We start from the raw sequence: 18590 nt of genomic DNA, 5'->3' as shown, positions 1-18590 counted from the left end.
TTTCATTCATTGACATAGTCGAAGATATCATACGAGGAGAGGAGGGGGAAGATAGAAAGGGTCGTCGACGTACGAGGGTGATCAGTCCTCGTCGATGGCGGCCGTAGTGGAATGGGATTTAGATTTCAAGGCAGTTCAATTTATGTGACGTTTGGAAAACATTCACACAAGAGAGTTGAAGATGAATAGACTTGGGTTTCAGGCGATAGAACCGTCCGAACTACATAAATGTATTCAGTGGGGAAAGACTGGGGAAGATCAAGTACTCTACCAGTAGTTAACAGGCGGCTTAAATACTGTAGAGTGAGGAACACTAAAGAATGTGAGAGAAGAGATGAGTCAGTAGAAAGGTAACAACGAGAATATTGGTTGCCATCGCCAATATTCGACGATGGCTTTTGACGAGCGTTACAGTAAAGTGCCAGCAACAACTATTCCTGTGGTGCCATTCGGAATTCAGGCGAATATTTTTTGATGGATATCTGTCTGCGTTGAATACAACTTCACGCGCACGAACCAATGGTACCGTGTGCGGCGGCATCGATATGTGAAACCATGAAACTCAGACGTACACAACAGTCTTCGTGGTGCTCGGTTTTTCCAATTGCCACAAGTGAACTCATATCGCTTTGTCTTCATCGACAAGTTTGATCGCTACATAAGATTAGCTTTTGTGTGTAAGTGGTGATAGACATCGACGTCCAGCTTCTCTGGTGTACCGACCGATTGCATTGAACAGATCTTAGTATAGATGAACATTCTTGCGACACTGACCACCAATTTCGAGTTAGTCTTCCTGCTCAATGTCGAGCACACTAATACCAGTAACATCAGGTGCGATCTTAGACAAGCCAGTTATATCACGTACCCCTCTTCAGAACTCCTCTCGGCAGGGCAATATGTCGAAAAAGAAAAAGAATTGCCAACAAAACCTCCAGGATTGAATACGTGACATCCCGAGTATGTCAACTTGTATTTCTCATACTTGTCAGCCAGAATCACCTAGGATGGCATTATGATTTGGACGCATGAAAATGAGACAACTACTCACGGCGGTCGGGAGAGGGTATAGTCGGAGTGCATGGTCGAAGTCTGGCAATACAGGTTGGATATGTGTAGTCAGTGGGGTAAGATGACTTTGGTCTAATATCGACTGGACCAACTGAGCCTCAGGTCAGTAACGTTTGCATGCTAATACAAATTTCGTACGTACATATCGTCTCAAATCTTCACCAGTGACATTTGGTTTTATGCCAATCGTGTTTCTCAACATTCGTGCCATGGTATCCTCCCTAAATATAACAACCTCCTGACCGAAAAACTTCAAGCGGCAAGGATTGCTGGTGAAGTGGACTTTTGGAATCTTGCTGCGGAGATGGGACGTAAATGTAGATAGAATTGGTCTGCGGGGAAGGGCACTGCTGCCCGTGATATCTAGAGGCCCTGGAACAAAGACGAAGTGTGTTTCTCGAGTAATTTGAGGGTATGATGCTATTAAATCGGCCAGGGAATCGAAATTTTCTGTTCAGTTAAATTGAGTGAGCATCGAGTGCGTTCATGAATCAACCTGCACGAACCCTGATAATGCTGGATGTCTCTACCGCCCCCCTGCATTATTGATTTGCTCGTGAAATTACCACACATAACGATGACCTTAGGTATGAAGCTGTTCTCGATGCAATTGTCGAACATCTTCTGAAGTCCAACGAGAGTTTGAGGGTGATCTAGCCAAACATCTGAAAGGAAGAAGAAATAGAGGTCGGAGAGTTCTTCATGAATCCGACGGGCGAACTGTGACTGCAGCATGGTTAGCCGATGTCCTGCACACAAAAGTGAGGATAGCTCACATCTTCGAGCAGGGAAGTTGAACCTTGCCCCAAGAAGTCGATGTGACCGTAGATTGACCTATTCTCCGTGAGCAACCATAGTGACAAAATCGAAAGAACATGCCTAGCAGTCTCCCGATCCTCGCAAGGAGGTTGTCCCATAGCCACGACCTCGAGGATGCCATCTTCATTGTATTCCCCTTCTACAAGGGCGAAGCAGCCCTCCGTATACAACCCTTCGCCTGGTTCGTCCTAACAAAGTCGTAAGAGCAACGTCATTTCGAGATCTCAAGATTCTTGCCATTTTGGACAGATCAAGCTCGACGCTTCCGTCCGAGTCCTCGACACACAATTTCCCTTCTTTGTTGTGCGCAAGCATTCCTAAGAGCAAGAAGCGTTCGCCGGCTCTACCAAGCAGCTGCTTTGTGGATTTGAGCTGATCGAGTCATGGATCAGCGTTGGGCCCTCGATATCAGATTACTGAGTACCGTGACAAGATGTTCTCGGTCTCGAGATGGAAGAGTAGATGGTGAGAAGTGTTCGTTTCGTAAGATGCTCTGCTTGATTATGTGTAGTCGGTTGCGTACCGCCGCTATTCGCGAGTCTGCGCTACCCGCAACAGTGAGAGGGCTAGAAGATCTTGATTGAAATGAGATCCAAAGCTAAAAGCAAGGTATGATACGAACACACTTCTCGAATGTTCCTCTTTCCTGAGACCAGTGCCATGATGGCATTTCAAATGCGTCTACGAAGTAGAGATGGCTATCAGGGTCTAGTAATTCTTCTGCTTCCCCCGGATTGCCTTGGTCCTGTAACGCGTCGTAGACTCTCCGCAAGATGTCTAATGAAACTTTCATGGCAGCATCTTCTGTAAGGGTTAGCCTTGCTAAACACCCCTGACCCAACAAACGCGTCACCATCTTGTTTGTTATACTCCCTCGCAATGGTCTCGATTGAGAACTCCACGTCATTGTCCGCTATATCATGCTTTTCAAGGATTTCTTCCAGGAATTGTAGAGCATCTGGACCTAGCGAATGGCTGTATTTTCGAAAGACCTTTTGTCGTGAATACAATCAGCTGCGAGTATCAATTGTTATGACAGAGGTTTGAACCTTGATTATTGTGAGTTGTCGACCATCAGCCATTCCTGCGCGTGTGTGACAAGAAAAAAAAGGATGGCGACTTCAAGTTCAAGACTGTAGAGAATCGACGTGACGTGTCCACTATCCAAAGACTCGGACGCGTTCAGAGGACTTGCTACTCACGCTAGGTTCCTTGAGTTGTCCGGACAGTCTCGGCAGTCTAAAATGCAAGATACACAACGTTATGTGAGATGCGGCCGCGATGAAACTCGTCGAGCAGAACCGAAGTAAGTACTATGACGGAAGAGATTGACCTCAAACACCGCGCTTCGGCAACAATATCAATATGAATTTTTGTTTGGCCATAGTACGCAGCTTCTGGCGTAGTCACGTGGTTGATGAAGTTACTACCTTAGGTATGTAACTGTTTCGTGCTCCACTCAGGCGTATCTGCGGTGAGCCTCAATATGTTCGCAACATTAGACCTCGACATCAGACCTGGATCTGGGATCGGAATGTTTGAGTTAGGTGTGTTTGCAAAGGCTCTCCGAATGAGTACGAGACTCATGCCGTTTGAATCTGTATCAGGTACTTCCCTTTGGGCAGTCATCGACATCTTGCGCGGACTTCAACATCTATTTCCTCAGGTTGAGGTCAAGTTTGATCCAGAGGACTCTGCCACGACACCGGTAATTCTTCACCTTCGTCCCCACCTGGACCTCTTGTTTTCAGGATACCATCAACGCCTCCATACTATCTGCGTACGGAAACTCAGGGAACCTCATCCACCGGTGATACTTCGCTACAAAGATACAGTCATATCGTCGTCTGCAGAACCTTTGGTTAGAGTACATGTCAGCCGCACCTTTGGTCCAACATATCCAGGAGATGAACTAAAGTACCCTGGCATATGGTTCAGCTTCGATGACGATGGTGTCAACGAAGGATTCAAAGGGGGCATCACGCACCTAGAGCAACGAACACAAGAAGTAAAGCGTATCTTTATCAGACAAAAAAGTGTAGATGGAGAGGAGCGCGATGCTTTGGACGAGGTATTACCATGTCCAATCATGCACGGTGACATTTCCAGCGCAGTTATCAAGGTCATCCCTGCTTATATTTTTTGTGTAACCAAACTAATACTTCAATCAAATCAGATACATGATGGCGTGCACTTTAATTTTTTCTCTTCTCCCTTGCTTCTCCAGGTTCGCATCGGAGAAACTACAGCACAAGACCTGACAATTGATCTTGGACCTCCTTCTCGAGTTCATCACAAGGAGGACGAACGAATGACCATTCACTCACCGAACCTACAAGTATCTGAAGATGATGGTAGCACCGACTGTAAATGAATCTGAACTCCTCAAAAGCATTGCCGCTCAGCGTTAATGATCTAGATTTCTATAATTACTTCCATCACGGTGTGGACTTCCTAATATCCGGCCAGACTCATGTTGTGCGAAAGATTATCATACATTCAAATATGGTACGACACGTATAGCCTCTCTGTGAACTTTTTGCAAACCCGTATAGCCTGGCTCCCCGCTCTTTCAGCGATATAAACGATGCCCTTGGCAGTTGGAGGGCAAACCCGAAGATGACGAAGACGGTGACTTGCCTCACTTTCATTTTTCTTACCTGCGTTCATCAGAGCATGATTTAGATTCACCTCCCCGCAAGCACTTTCATGAAAAGGTTTCCGGTTCTCAGTTTTACTGTATTGATGCGGTGCTGATCCAAAAGTTTAGTTTGAGACAATCAGGCGTTTTCTCAGTCCTGGAGAGATGCTACCCTCCATGTTACTAGATCGCACGGATGAATATGATACTATCACACTGCCTAACTCGTCAACCCGTCAGTTTTCAGTCCTTTCGATATACCTCTCAGACTGACTATTCTACAGGTTTGTATGGTTATGACGGTGTGATTTTGGAGGTGAATGAAGCATCACAAGTCGTGACTGTGATGTTGTTTTGAATTATATATCAACCTTGTACTCAGGAATTATAAGTTATCTACCTAGATCCATACTATCTATACGCGACGACACTGGCCCTTCTTTCATAAGAGGAGATGGGAGAGAGACCGCCATCAACGCACAGCGACACAGCATAACGCCCACCTCTACTATACGTGACTAGTACTAGTAGGGTTCGGCCCTGCTGACTTTCACCTTAGTCCGTGGCAGCTTGTTCGTGAGGCGAGTGAACCGTATAGACTCATTTGATGCAGCGAGCGCTATAAGTAAACCATATTGATTAATGTCAGAGTATACGACATTAAAGGCTAGTGGAAGTTGTTATCGAAATCATAGCTACCACATTGCTTTTATACACATACTAGTAGTGGGTAGAAGTAGTTCTGCTGGCAGAAATGTCCAGCAAGCGTGGCAGATTGCAGATTTTGTTTTGATGGTATTAGAAGTGGATGTAGAACCACTGTAACTAAATACCAGTAAGCATCAGGTCATTCCAAATCTCATCATCGTCGGCATCACGGCGGTCCACGACCATGATAATCCCATCATGTTGCAGTTCCGCAAGTCAAATGTTCAAGACTTAATTTCCATCCGCATCCCAGTCCGAAGCAAACTCCGTGTCCATCATCTTATCCGTGTTGCAAATATCTTCCAGTCAAGCAAACTCGGTATCAATCTCATCGAGTGACATCGATTCGGGTCCTGGGACCTTCAAGATTGTCACCAGAGACTGCTGCGAGCAGAGAAGCATTTTGATGCCTCCCAGAGATGACAGTTCCAATCGTGTTCATTCGGCCCTTTTGATGCATCCTATCGGAAAAGTGATGGAGCCTTGAAGCTTGTAGCTCGTGCTACAGCCAGTAAAATTACATCGCATTGATATCAGATATGCAGACGCTGCTCGATCGACGCCGAGGTGTTTAAGGTCCACAAGTTGGAGATGTCCTTGATGATTGATCGATCCCCGATTTCCTTCTGTCTTATCTTTCGACGCCAAACTGGACGTCATCCGGGAATGACAACATACCAGTCTTTGCCGATTTGCGAAAACGTGACTGTCGTACCGCAAGCACTCTAGATTGTTTCGTGTAAAAGTTTGTTATATAAAGATCTCGGGCCAGAGAGTCCTGAGTTCTTCTAGATCACTGATCTGCCTGATGCTCTGGGGGTCATTAGTATTGGTGTCCAGAACAAGTTTCTTCGTCTTTCCGCCATCCATAATTTCCAAACCGGCCTCGCAAAAGTGTACACAATGACCCCAGCCAAGTTCTTTAGCGCTTCTGACATTGAGCTGACTATCGTCGACGAAGTAACATTTACATGGGTCTGAAACATCCGCTTGTTTCATAGCCTGTGCAAGAATATTGAGTCGACAGCCATGATTGAACATGTATGGAGAACTGACATTGTGATAATAATCTGGTTCCGGTTTGCAAGTAAAGCCGATTTGCTGGTAATCGCAGTAAACAAGGCCCTCGATTTGATCTTCTAGGTCTAATATCTTGAGCACTCGTTGTGCGTGCTGAAGGGTCGGTTATTCTGCGTCATATATTCACGAGTATGCGAATCGGCGCTTACGGTTTTGTACGCATTTGTCAACGCCCATACGCGCACCTTGGTTCTGTCCAAATCTTGAAAGAGCTTTCGTAGCCTCGGGTCTGGTTTAATGAGGTCATCGAGAGGAAGTGTTCCATCACATTTCCGATCGAAATCCATGGGATCTAGAACCTTATGTTTATTCAGCAGTTGGCGGTCGCAGCGTAGGTTCTACCTATGTTATGATAACGTGTTAGCCCGCGAAGTGCAAGTCCGTACTGAGTGTAGTATGAGTGATGCAACTCGGAGGCTTCGTCCTCGTCGAGCCCAAGAGCGACAAAGTATGCTGCTCTTTCCATGTTTATCATTCAGAGTATTTGAAAGAGTTCAACACTGACGAACCATGGATGCGCTGACCCATGGCTTGGGAAATCTTGGTGCTGGCGGAATATAGTGTATTGTCGATGTCAAACCAAACGATCAATCTAGGATCTTTGACACGAGTCAGAGTGCACGATGCAATGCGGAAAAACCCGACCTTCTTTAGGTGTGGCATCTGGAGACATCGTCAGTGAGGGTATGTAGATTAATATTGTGGTATGAATCAGATTGTGTTTTCTTTAAAAGCAATCTGGGGCCGGCTGACGTGGCAAAGACCGCTAGTTCCGAGGGTTAATGTAGGGGCCAAAACTACATATCCGGTTGTAACCGGCAGAACTCTAGGCCAATTGCTCTAGGCTATATGTATGTAGGTGCATTGTCGGACATTCCTAATGAAGATATCATTCAAATGTCGCCTCATCATTCTCGCCGTTGTAATGATCAACCACCTCAACAACGATACTCTCTCGAGTCTCGACCATGAAGGAGGTCATCTGCATCATTGGCGAACTCACCACGTGGAAAAACACATCGTTACCAACACGGAAGGAAATATTGGCATGGATGAAAAAGCTAGTTTCAATTAGATTTGACTTTCAAAACCGGAGATGACATGTACACCGGAGGAGCTTGCATGCATTAAAACATTTGCTAGGTTATTTTGTTCTTTACTCGACTCGTTCCAGGCGCTCGAAATTGTTGTTGATCAGTAACGTAAGGGGGCATCCTCCAGCATGTGCCGTCTTGCTTTAGGGATGTTGGTTTTTATGATCTATCGAATCCAAACTATATGTTGTCATATAGATTCTAAGTTACATCTCCGTGAGTCTGGAGTTGTGCTAAATTTCGTCAAGGACCGGGCATGCAACTGGTTAAACTGGCAAAACTAGACCGCTATCTTCAACTTCGGTGACTTACCTTATTTGGAATTCCATTCTCACGCTGTGAACTCCGATACCACTCGTCTGTGTACTGGTAATATTGATAGACACGGACGCCTCAACAGACAGTATCCTCAAGACTGACACTGTGAGCACGAATTTTTGCATTTTATGACCTCAGGGAGAATGCTGTAAGGTCTTGGGACATATCTGTCCCATCGATCGTCGATTTTGGTGGAGATCAGAGTTGGATGGCTATCCTGCCTTGTGGATGACTCTTAGGCAGTAACTGACTGAAATCGTTCTAGATGGCCCGTAGCAGACAACTCGCACCCGGCGTTGGGCGCTTCTCGCGCTCACAGGCTGCTTCACGCCGTGGTCTTTACAAGGGTCTCAAAAAATCCGACAAACCCGCACCCACAGAAACTCCCGCCTTCAAGGAAGTGACAGTGGGCGGCGACAAAAACAGCGGCACGCGTCTCGTACCCACCTCCAAAGCACCCCGATTCTACCCTGCAGAAGATGTGCGTCAACCAAAGAAGAGCCGGAAGTCACCAAAGCCCGCCAAACTTCGTTCCACAATCGTCCCTGGTACCGTCTTGATCTTACTCGCTGGTCGTTTCAGAGGGAAGAGGGTGGTTTTCTTGAAGCAGCTTGAGAGCGGGTTGTTGTTAGTGACTGGACCTTACAAGATCAACGGCGTTCCCCTCAGACGGGTGAACCAAGCATATGTTATTGCCACATCCACCAAGGTTGATCTTGGTGAATTCAAGGTACGTGGATGGCGTCAGAGCAAGTCTGAATTATTGCCAAACTTAGTACATGTATCAGGTCGATGCCAAGATCAACGATGCTTACTTTGCAAAACCTGCAACCAAATCAAGCTCTGCAGAGGCTGAGTTCTTCGAGGAGGGCAAGCCGAAGGCAAAGGAGGCCTTCCCAGAAGCCAAATCCGCCGACCAGAAGGAGGTCGATAAGACTGTTATTGCTGCCGTGCAGAAGCAGGAGAACCTTGCAAAATACCTTAAAGCCACCTTCGGCCTGTCGAAGGGCCAGTTCCCTCATCAGATGGTGTTCTAATTGTGGAGGACGCTAGGATCATGGAGCTGGGTGGGTTGACGACATCAGATATATGATATGCCATACTGCAACATTTCCATTACTCTTTTCATTGCTTTCTTTATGCAAGTAGGCCTTCATGAATCTGTACTATCAGCGCTCTCAGTTTGCATAAATTCCTGAGTGACATGTTGCATAAACGATGATTGTGGCTGTGCCGTTTCATTGCCATGCTGTTTCTTGACTTACGCAATTCGTACGCGTTTCGACTCGGGAAAGGCATCTGCAGCTGGACGACCAGGACTACACCATCAACTCGAGGTTCACGCGTTCACAACATTCTGCTATTGCACTGCTAGTACATAATTGTTGTCGTTGACTCTTCCTCTCCTTTCCAACATTCCTTCCAACGTTTCATTCCTGGCCGCCGCTCCCGGCTCTCTACTCTATCACAAGCGCCCTACCTACACAGCGTATCAATGACTCGAATATTTCTGCGGCATCGCCTTAGTGCTGTTTTTGGGATGAGCTGTCTCGCGCTCTGGTTCTATGAGTTTGGCCTGACTTTGTGGTCATGGTTCACGCTTGTGTCTTCCCTCGCGGCAGTGGTCGTGTTCCTGTTTGTTTCGAGGGCGTATATCGCTCCTTACGTTGTCATGCGTTTTTCCAATCATCTACGTGTGCGAAGCATCAGTCTTCGCTCGATTCGTGGTCTATACTTCCGTCGGGGAAATCGTACGTGGCATATTGAACGCATTGGGTATTCCTACCGTTCGTCTGGGGAAGACAAGCCTAGAGGAATTCTACTCAAGATTCAGGGTCTCAGAATTGAGTTCGAGCAGCTATCACGCGAGCTGCCCGTTCGGACTAAGCATAGGCGTAGAATCACTCTGGTGGACTTGTCGCCCTCCCCTCTGGCTTTGCATCTATGGTCCATCATGTCAACCGTATATTGGATGTTCGACCCGATCATCCGCCCGATCATCCGCATTTCTGTCACGTCTATTTTGAATCAGGTGATTCACCGCATCCCTACTCTAACTCAAGCCCTTCGCCTGGAAATCGAATCGGCTGTCATCACATACACAGCTATCCCAGATACCCAACTCGTCGTTGAAGGAGCAGAATTAGACGCACATCTTACGTTCAGCCATCTTCAGGTCCCAGTTCCTCATTCCGACAAAATCAACGGTCAAGGGGACCACAGACCGTCTGCTGCAGCGTTGGCCATGGGAGCATGGAAGTCTCGGCTTGCGATGGGTTTCAAGCGTACGTGGAGACGTGCTTGGGATAGCACACTGGGCCAAACAAAGGCTTCTTTAACGTTCAATTTAATGGTCAATAAAGTCATTGGTGACACCCCTATTCATAGTGAGTATCCATGGTTGGAATCAATGGATGATATTGATGCTCTCATTATCAGGTCATCCAGGCAGCGAACCAATCATATATCTGTCTAAGACAGTAACTCTCAGCGGGGCTGCTCGATTCAGTCCAAAAGACGGGAAGATAGAAGCGGGTAGCGTCGAGGTTTCTTTGTGCGTTCCGAATGTCCATGTCTCCATCGACCGTTGGCAATCCATCCTTGCGATAATTGACAACCTGAAAACCAAGAACACGGAATCTTCTGCTTCACCCATACTGTCATCGCCAGTTTCGTTTCAAAGTCCTATACTTTCGAGTGAAAGCAGTTCTGCAGTGTGTGTCTCTGGCTCCGTCGATGCTCAATATTTTAACGCCTCATTTTAGTCCTTTAATCGTCCCCACTTTTCATCGCCGCCCGCTCGTTCTTGCCAGAGAAGGTCTCACACGGTGAGCGAATATAAATCTTGATGAGAGATAAAGGTTCATCATCCCACTACGCAACATAGTCATTGTCCTTGTTATCCAAAATTCAAGTGGACATATGTTCAATCAACGTCACCAAAACATTCGGAGGAGACGTTTACAAGGCTTCTGTGCAGGACGTATCTTGCGTTTGTAGTCCAAGCGACCCTGATCACAACTCTTCGCATCGCACTTGGCTCGGATCTTACCATCAGCCCACTTTTTCCGTTTACGTTTTGCGACTCAAAATCCGGGAAAGTGCTCTCAGTAGGCTCAGTAATGTCTTCACTAGTAGCCTCCAGGTGCTTCTTGTCGGTACCCTAGATGCATCCTTCACGACATCGGAATGGCCTTCGTCTTTGCAACATATTCCACCGGGTGATCCAAATCGGCTTTTGTTGATGATGGATCTCTCACTCGCTGAATTTGCTGTTACGGATCGCTTGGATGTGATACATCAACTACTAAGCAGCCAAAAAATATCATCTCCTCCCCGCGCGTCCCTCGCACTCCCTGAGACCTTATCACCTATCCCTCGAATTATCGCCAATATTGAGGTTGGCCGCCTTTCTGCACGTCTGATCTGTGCGGATGCAATGGGCTCTCAGACGCCATTTTCCCTAGTCTTGGAGTCCAAAGGTCTTAACGCCCATTTCATATCGACGTTCCGCGTGAAGCCGTCCATCACATACAATTCTGGTCATGTGTTCTCTGATCAGACTGGATTGCACATGATACTGCAGTGGGACTTTCATATGGAACCTGTCTTCTTGAATATGAACACAGCTTCTCTTCCGCGGAGAGCGTCAAGACGGTTTTCCATACATAATCCGAATTCGGAAGGGTTTGACAGCTTGCTTTCCCTCGAAGCAATTGAAGCCAGAGGAGAATTAACTGCTGTAGGGGAGTTTATCGATGATGGACAAACCGCATTCAATTTGCTGTGCACCAAGTCTCTTTTCCTCGACCTACACTGCTACACAGAAGGGATCATATTGGAATTGTGGCATCCGCAGTCTGTTGCTGCTGTAATTGCCATTATTCCCTTACTCTTGGTGAAAGAAAGTACGCCTACACCATCTGATAAGCCCCTCATGCTACCTCTTGGTTACGCCGTGTCTCTATCTGTCGCTCGGCTGGTCCTTTTCATCACAGGTCAAGATATCAATCCCAATGCAGAAAGCGATGTCACACGTGGTATTGCGTTTAACACAGGCATAGCAATGCGGTACTGTTCTATGCATCCAGATCAAGTTCAGTCTGTAGAGCATGCGAGGGCACGTGCGCAGAACAGACATAAGCTATATCTTCCTGCAGACCACCTCGCAGAAGCATTAGTCTCTGCAAGGGCTTCTGCGGCGTCCACTGAAAGTGCTGCTTATGGGAAATTGGTTCTGTGGAAGACGTCTCTGCGTTCAGCTGCTGCTGACACGTATTCGATGGACGACCCGTATATCTTTGAAAAAGACGATCACGTATTCACAGGAAAACAGTTCGTGTTCTTACACAGAACGGAGGTCGACGTCACTTCCCGAGGGATCAGGTTACAAAACTCAGGAATTTTGCAGTGCAGTGCACACGCCATATCTGCGACCGTCGATGAAATCCGGGTTTCCTTTGACTTGTGCCATGTCACTGCCTCCCTCCTTGCACTTCAAGTATTGCGGAACATAATACCCAAGTTCCGACCTGCAAAAATGTCCAGTGGCTCACGCGCCCTGAGCTTGAGCTTCCGGGGGATGGTCAAGGCACTGCAGATCCGATGGAATCTACCAGGGCAGCAGCCTGTCACGCGGATCAACTACCTGGAGGCGACTGTCAGCTCCGGGAATATCGAGTGCTGCTTCAATTCATTCGTGTTCTGGGTTCCGATGCCTGCAAAGCCGCATCGGTGGAGGGAGATAGAGGAAGGTCGATGGGAGGAGCTTGGGCGTTTGCATAGGTGCACAGTTAGTTATGGAGGTAAACCTGACGATGCTATCCTGATTGAAGGGGACAGTATCCGCTTCGCAGTCCCTTCAGGATATGTACTCGCGGAATTGCTCCTTGCCATTACCCTGACAATTAAGGCTTCGCGCCACATACATCGTATGGTCGCCACAGGCACATACTTTCCTTTCCCTCCCCCAGAGGCTGAAGGTCCGATGGTTTTACCGAATATCTCGGTGTCCATCCGTGCCATATGCTTGGAGGCAGCAGATGACCCTTTCGAATCTCAGCTGGGGTTGCTTTGGAGAACCGGCCTCGACGCTGCCAAAGAGCGCATTCAGCGGGAAGACGCGTTTGACGCAAAAGTCGTTGCAATATTGGCTGCAGAAGGAGCTGACGCTTCACCGTCACATAACACTGCATTCAGCTCAGACTACCAGTTTGATGCGGGTCATTCTATTTCTGTTCGTGAGGCCCGGGAAAGACTACACATGCTTCATTCCCTTGATTGGCTTCTGCGACATAAACAACGGAGGCAAAAACGGGCGGCCAAAGAAGACGACTTCCACCGAGATTTCCGAGGAGCAAATCCATTGAAGCGCCCGACCAGTGTTCCAAATCTCGTGAACGTCACCGGTAGCCACCGTACACCACCCCTATTCCGCGCCGTTATCTATGGATTCCAGTTACAGCTCTCCCAGCCATCATTTCCAACGGAGCAACTACCCGACTTCTTATATGTTCAAGGCCAGGGCGTCCCTAAGGACACGTTCTACACGCTCCTTCTTCCCATGCATCTCGATATCTCCTTGAGATCTCTTCAAGTCACACTTCGAGACTATCCGTTGCCACTCCTGCATATCCCGTTTCATTCTGAAGGCAAAGACCTGCCTGTCCTGAGGTTCATTTCTGACTTGGTCATTGCCGAGGACATGGGACCATCACAATCTGTCGAGTGGATTCCCTGTACCATCGGTGGGGCTCAAGGCGGTTTTGTCCCGAGTAGCCCTCTCATTATTGAAATTCCCAAAACCATCATGCCCGTCAAGACATACGCTAATCCCACTGTCAAAGTTATGACGGATGGGGTAACAATTTTTGGTTGGGGTGCAAGCTACAGCGCAACTACTCAAGATCTCGTTCGGATCTTGGAGAGCTTGACATCAGAAACGCGTGATCCGTCTCCCAGCATTGGGTTTTGGGACAAGGCACGTCCCATATTTATCCTCTGCTGTTTATGGATCTGATTGTGGTTTTAGCTGAGGCTCATTTTTCACTGGACTATCGAAGTGTCATTCGTTAACGAGGTCAGACTCTACATGAAAGGTGCGGCTTGAGGTGCTGTCATGTGTCATATGTTTTAATTTATGTCACTACACTAGGTACACGTGATCCATACACCCTTCACGATGAAGGTGCTGGCTTCGGACTCTGCTGGAAAGGCAATCCCAAATTACTCATTGGATTTCCGAACGACGTCAATGAACTTATTCAGGTGTCAAGTGATACCATGTCTATCATCATTCCAAAGTAATGTCGTCTCAATTCACATTACCAGAGAGACTGAAAACCAAGAGTAGGTTCCATTGTGAGTGGGACGTCACCCAAAACAAGCTGGACGCCAGTGAAGCGCACAGCGCCGCGCCTGGTTGCCTCAAGACCTGTGCCAAACTCGGCTCCGGTGTACGTTTTGGAGTTGGTGTCATACTAGAGCGGTCTTGCAGCACTGAAGATTGTACATCTTGCTGCCTCGGTTCCTCTTTCGACCGTCATTGCCGTTTTTTCGCCTTCCGGCCTCATCATGAAGTGCAGCTTACGACTACGAAAACGGACAAACACTCCCAGGTTAGGCTGTTCTTTCGATTGCCTTTCCCCCGCTGATTGTTTCTTCAGACACTTCATGACTCTTATAAGGGCTTCCGATCTGACTTCATTCACCTTTCCGTGTCTTTAACATCTTCTCTGCATTCGCATACCTGCACCGATCTATCCAGCCCGAGTAGTTTCCATTTAACACCACACGCATTTGCTCATTTCTGGTCCTGGTGGGCACTCTTTGACGGCAATTTGTCCTTGCCTGTCAGACAGGGCTCGTATTATCCCTCCAAAACAGTGTCCCCCAAGTTTGCTCGTCACCTTGCAACTGTGAAGTACCGAATAGTGGTGCCTCGCTTATTCATATCTCACGTCTACATTGATGACACGAGAGACTCCTGGATTTCTGGAATCACTTCGTTTGTGGGCACCAAGGCTAACGTTGGCCATTTTCAAGCAGATATGCACCAGAGGGACCAAGAATCTATTGCTCCAGGCGACGGTCAGGACAGCATCAAGGTTGTGCGACATAAGCCCTTCTATGCGGCGGAGGTGGTCATGAAAGACATGGACCTTCGCGCCATGCTGGCCACCTTTTCTGAGCCTCTGAAGCAAGCCATTCCTCTGTCGTTCGAAGGTGATCGGGACACCAATAACTGCACAAAGCCGTTACCAAGAATCACTCCCTCGGACTGGATTGATGCCGACGATTTCGTGGAAACAGATTGGTCTTCCAAACTTGAACCAGATATACAGCTCCTTCCATTGTTGCTTTGTTCCAGATTGACTTATTTCAAGAAAAATGCCACTTCTGGAGCTATGGAGGGTAGCAAATTTGGCGTAGAGGATACGCACACGTGTCTCCTTGGAAGCGAGCCTTGTAAGCTATTTGAAGTGCTTTGCTTACTCGTCTCTTGTGTCTGATAACCCGGATGTAGCTGTTCCGCAGATTGAAGTTGACCTCGCGAATCATCGAATCGCGCAACTCCGGGACCTTGCCACCCTTAACCCTCACGTCAACGAAGGGGTATATCCAAATCTTTATCTGTGAAGCAATAATGTACTGAGTAAAACATCAGACTTCAACTTCTCTGCACAGAATGACAGCCTTGTTACAAGACTACGCGAATCATTTACGAATGACCGAAATTCCTCACACGGGTTCTCGGAGCAGCAACATTGAAAACTACTATATGCCTTCTGAGACTGTCGAGGCTGACGAATGGGCAGAGTTTGAGAACGTCTACCAATTTCATGCTCCCAAGGTTTTCATGAACGATTCGATCCGTGATGTCCGGCATTCTTGGTATGCTTCTCCGATCTTAGCACTCATCACAATCTACAGGTCATGCTACAGTACTATAACTGTTCAAAGGCGCGACAGGGATTTGAGTATCATATGGCAACGCGGTTCGTGAATTGTTGTCATATGCTCTTAGCTTCCCCTTGATCGTTCACGGCTTCTAGCGCTGTCAAGTTCATCAGGGACCAGGCTGAAACTGTCCTGTCAACTGGGCCCCCGACCGATCGTCAGAAGTTCAAGGGCCCCGTGAATACAGCTCAGACTGCTGCAACTGTTCTAAAAAGAATCTTGAGTCGGGATCGTAATGACGTCTCGATCGAGGTTGACGATGACGATGACGTCCCAGATGGAGATGGTGCCGTCAATCCTCTGGTCGGCTGGGATGAAGGAGTGGCATTACAAAAATGCCATTTCTGCCTGCTTTTGAAGCCTCAGATCGTTTTACGCAGTGAAGGAACTAGTGATTCCGTTTCTGTCTTGGCTGCTGTTCAGGCTAAGCTGCAATCGTTCACGATTATGGACAAGTCTAACCTGGAGGATCCGGTCAGCGGTACCATCATGACTAGGTAATGTTCGAACTTTGAGTTAGTTATATCAGGAGCCTCACTTCTTGACAGGAGTTACATGTCTGTGGACGGTCTCCAGACATTCTGTCCTGTAGACTTGGAATCTTGTGGCGATGGATGTGTGCCACTGGAAGTTCTCATCGACTACCGTTGTGAAAGTGACGCCTTCGACCGAATAGTCCCCCAGACAAATGCTACGTGCCAGTACGATCGGTTTAATCGCCTTCGTCTACGTAACAATGTAACATCAGTCACTCGGTCTGTGCCGGACAATGAGCACCGTCGAGGCAAATATGCTCATTTACAGAATGAGACAGTGAGACTAGCGTGTATGACTTTTCTGCATTTTATTGACAAACTGACAGGATCTGGTCCAAGTCCGTATCCCTCGGTTCTCTGTTTCTGCCAGCGACCGTCATTTCCAATCCATATCTAACATTATCACAAATCTCATACTTTTCTCCGATGCCGCTCACAAAACTCGGTTGGAGAAGATTGAGGCTTTACTCTTTGCTTATGACTTTACAGATTTCACATCTGCGGCAAATGTTGTCTCGGATTTACAAAGTCGCCTTAGAAACGCCCTCGAGACGCGGAGGGATGCTGAAAATCATGCGTTATCGGCCGTCTCGGAGACCAGGCTAGAAATAATTAAGCTCAAGGCCCATATCTTCCTTCTGACTGAGGAACTTAATCTGATATTCGACGCCATCAAGTTAGCCCAGGATCGAGCCGATGAGCGCTCAGACCAGAAGTCAGCGCTTCTGCTTCTTGCTTCTTCCTCGGAAATTTCGTGGCAAATGCTAGATGATCATCAAGAACTTCTTGCAAAGCTCGCAGTCCGCGACATCGATTTCTCTTGGCTCAGTAAACAAGACAGTTCGACGATGACAAATCTTGTGGTGGGAGACCTTCAGGCATTTGACGGTTCTCCTCATGCTCCTTGGGCTGAGATTGTGTCCAAATTTGAGGACCCATCTAATCACCCCATGTGCAAGGTGCGCCCTCTGACCTCACCAGCCTCTCTCTTTGACACAACATATTTCAGAGAGGAGTATTTCTTGATGCTGATTGGGCAGTGCTTGCCCCTGTAGGGGGGATTACCATCTATGAAAAATTCCAGCTTGATTTTCATCCAATCAGACTTCAGCTAGACGCCAGTCTTGGTCAACGAATCATGGAATACGTCTGGCCGGCGCGGAGAAGTAGGAACAGGGGCACCGATACTGTATCTTCGTACGATACGCACCACCCCAAACCCCGAGCGTCGTTGGATTCTTCTAAGCTCAACCAGCCACGCTCATCGCTGGACTGCACCAGTCTCACTCCTCCTTTACGTAAGTTAGGCTCCTCAAGGTCATTCACAGATCTTCGGAGTACGGCGGCAAACGCCATGATCACGTCGTATCCTGCCACACAATCCAATCAGCATTCTTTGACAACCGACGCGCTGGATGAATCTCGTCGACATAGGCACATGATAATACGACAGGTATCGTCCGAGCACAAGACTGATTTCGATGAGATGAAAACGCGCTCCTCACAAAAAAACTTCGTGCTTGTTAAGATCTCCAGGTTAGTTCACAAGAAATGAACGATGGCATACAAGGATTCTCACACAGATTTCTCAGTTTAGAGTTGCTGTTAAGCATCATGAAGGCTTCATCTTTTGAATGCCGTGATGCACGCATTCGGACGCACGCGTTGGAGATTAGAAACCAGACCTGGAGTGTACGTTTCATGATCTATACTCTCAATATTGTCGACTAAGTTCGACGCTGCAGTTTGAAGAGCTGGTTGATCAGTTTATCCCATCGGATCTCACGTGGAAAGGCTGGGTCAAGATAGCTTTGCATCAACCATTGGTTCCAGTCTTCCCTGTGGCTCGAGAGTTATTCTCAAAGACGAAGCTAACAGCCTCCAAAAGTGTCTCGCAGCTAGATCCTCGAGCTCCCCGGAAAATACTGAAGCTAAAACCAAGGCGAACAGACACCAACTCGACTGCTGCACCAGCAAGACCAAGAACGTCATCCTCATGTGGTACCAACCCTAGTAGATTTATTGGAATGTCTCTCACGGACGAGCCCACCGACATGGATGAATCGACTCCCGCCCCTCCTGTGCCAGATATTAATCGTCCATCAAGCCGCGCTCGGCTACTCAGTGTTTTCAGTCGCAGCAGAAAGAGCCTAGACAATAACCCCGACGCAAGTGATTCTACTTGACTTGTTACAGGCTATTGACTTGTTTGTGTAGTCGGAATGTCAGTCTGTGGATCGTCGCGATACTGAATCTCCAGTGTCCAAGGAAGGTCCTTGATGAGTGCTCAGAAGGATATATCTTACTGCTTTCTCTTAATTTATTTCACCTACATACTTTACATCTACTATTATCTTCGTTTGC

At 47.5% G+C, this 18590-nt stretch overlaps 5 protein-coding genes across 5 annotated transcripts; 3 read left to right on the top strand and 2 right to left on the bottom strand.

Moving 5' to 3' along the window:
• Positions 1-855: 855 nt before the first annotated feature.
• Positions 856-2972, bottom strand: F5891DRAFT_1125020 (DNA polymerase epsilon, subunit B; the record flags this gene model as incomplete). Its single annotated transcript, XM_041363938.1, has 11 exons — positions 856-1002; positions 1052-1153; positions 1214-1521; positions 1578-1797; positions 1848-1905; positions 1951-2078; positions 2128-2262; positions 2315-2465; positions 2517-2691; positions 2744-2882; positions 2940-2972. 11 exons carry the CDS (start codon positions 2970-2972, stop codon positions 856-858), a joined length of 1596 nt encoding a protein of 531 aa, XP_041232672.1.
• A 337-nt stretch (positions 2973-3309) lies between these two features.
• On the top strand, positions 3310-5070 carry F5891DRAFT_1000024 (uncharacterized protein). Its single transcript, XM_041360085.1, has 8 exons — positions 3310-3437; positions 3498-4012; positions 4067-4256; positions 4310-4398; positions 4446-4521; positions 4576-4607; positions 4661-4766; positions 4816-5070. The coding sequence occupies exons 1-8, from the start codon at positions 3377-3379 to the stop codon at positions 4887-4889; spliced, it is 1143 nt and encodes a 380-aa protein (XP_041232671.1). The 5' UTR covers positions 3310-3376; the 3' UTR covers positions 4890-5070.
• A 446-nt stretch (positions 5071-5516) lies between these two features.
• On the bottom strand, positions 5517-6992 carry F5891DRAFT_1230061 (pyrimidine 5-nucleotidase; the record flags this gene model as incomplete). Its single annotated transcript, XM_041369559.1, has 6 exons — positions 5517-6241; positions 6296-6412; positions 6469-6611; positions 6662-6772; positions 6829-6918; positions 6965-6992. 6 exons carry the CDS (start codon positions 6990-6992, stop codon positions 5990-5992), a joined length of 741 nt encoding a protein of 246 aa, XP_041232670.1. The 3' UTR covers positions 5517-5989.
• Positions 6993-7687: 695 nt separating this feature from the next.
• F5891DRAFT_355318 (ribosomal protein L6e-domain-containing protein) lies at positions 7688-9011 on the top strand. The gene is made up of 2 exons (XM_041371501.1): positions 7688-8461; positions 8520-9011. The coding sequence occupies exons 1-2, from the start codon at positions 7997-7999 to the stop codon at positions 8766-8768; spliced, it is 714 nt and encodes a 237-aa protein (XP_041232669.1). The 5' UTR covers positions 7688-7996; the 3' UTR covers positions 8769-9011.
• A 1-nt stretch (position 9012) lies between these two features.
• Positions 9013-18555, top strand: F5891DRAFT_355442 (golgi-body localization protein domain-containing protein). Its single transcript, XM_041371503.1, has 18 exons — positions 9013-10118; positions 10171-10445; positions 10497-10559; positions 10619-13711; positions 13763-13829; positions 13886-14033; positions 14084-14348; positions 14397-15198; positions 15257-15345; positions 15398-15610; positions 15664-15728; positions 15786-16187; positions 16239-16503; positions 16553-17185; positions 17236-17762; positions 17819-17918; positions 17972-18394; positions 18444-18555. Exons 1-18 carry the CDS (start codon positions 9227-9229, stop codon positions 18504-18506), a joined length of 8385 nt encoding a protein of 2794 aa, XP_041232668.1. The 5' UTR covers positions 9013-9226; the 3' UTR covers positions 18507-18555.
• Positions 18556-18590: the final 35 nt, after the last annotated feature.

This window comes from Suillus fuscotomentosus (assembly GCF_016647785.1).
Source record: "Suillus fuscotomentosus strain FC203 chromosome Unknown F5891scaffold_3, whole genome shotgun sequence".
Taxonomy (NCBI): domain Eukaryota; kingdom Fungi; phylum Basidiomycota; class Agaricomycetes; order Boletales; family Suillaceae; genus Suillus; species Suillus fuscotomentosus.
The sequence above is the reverse complement of the archived record's forward strand: the minus strand, read 5'-3'. Positions and strand labels throughout refer to the sequence as shown.

Bases quoted from the DNA above. Each gene is read 5' to 3' on its own strand.
- F5891DRAFT_1000024 (XM_041360085.1), top strand. From the start codon at position 3,377: ATGTTCGCAACATTAGACCTCGACATCAGACCTGGATCTGGGATCGGA. The intron at 4,013-4,066 runs GTCATCCCTGCT...CAATCAAATCAG, and splicing joins TTTCCAGCGCAGTTATCAAG to ATACATGATGGCGTGCACTT. The intron at 4,257-4,309 runs GTAAATGAATCT...TTAATGATCTAG, and splicing joins AGATGATGGTAGCACCGACT to ATTTCTATAATTACTTCCAT.
- F5891DRAFT_355318 (XM_041371501.1), top strand. From the start codon at position 7,997: ATGGCCCGTAGCAGACAACTCGCACCCGGCGTTGGGCGCTTCTCGCGC. The intron at 8,462-8,519 runs GTACGTGGATGG...TACATGTATCAG, and splicing joins TTGATCTTGGTGAATTCAAG to GTCGATGCCAAGATCAACGA.
- F5891DRAFT_355442 (XM_041371503.1), top strand. From the start codon at position 9,227: ATGACTCGAATATTTCTGCGGCATCGCCTTAGTGCTGTTTTTGGGATG. The intron at 10,119-10,170 runs GTGAGTATCCAT...TCTCATTATCAG, and splicing joins TGGTGACACCCCTATTCATA to GTCATCCAGGCAGCGAACCA. The intron at 17,763-17,818 runs GTTAGTTCACAA...CAGATTTCTCAG, and splicing joins GTGCTTGTTAAGATCTCCAG to TTTAGAGTTGCTGTTAAGCA.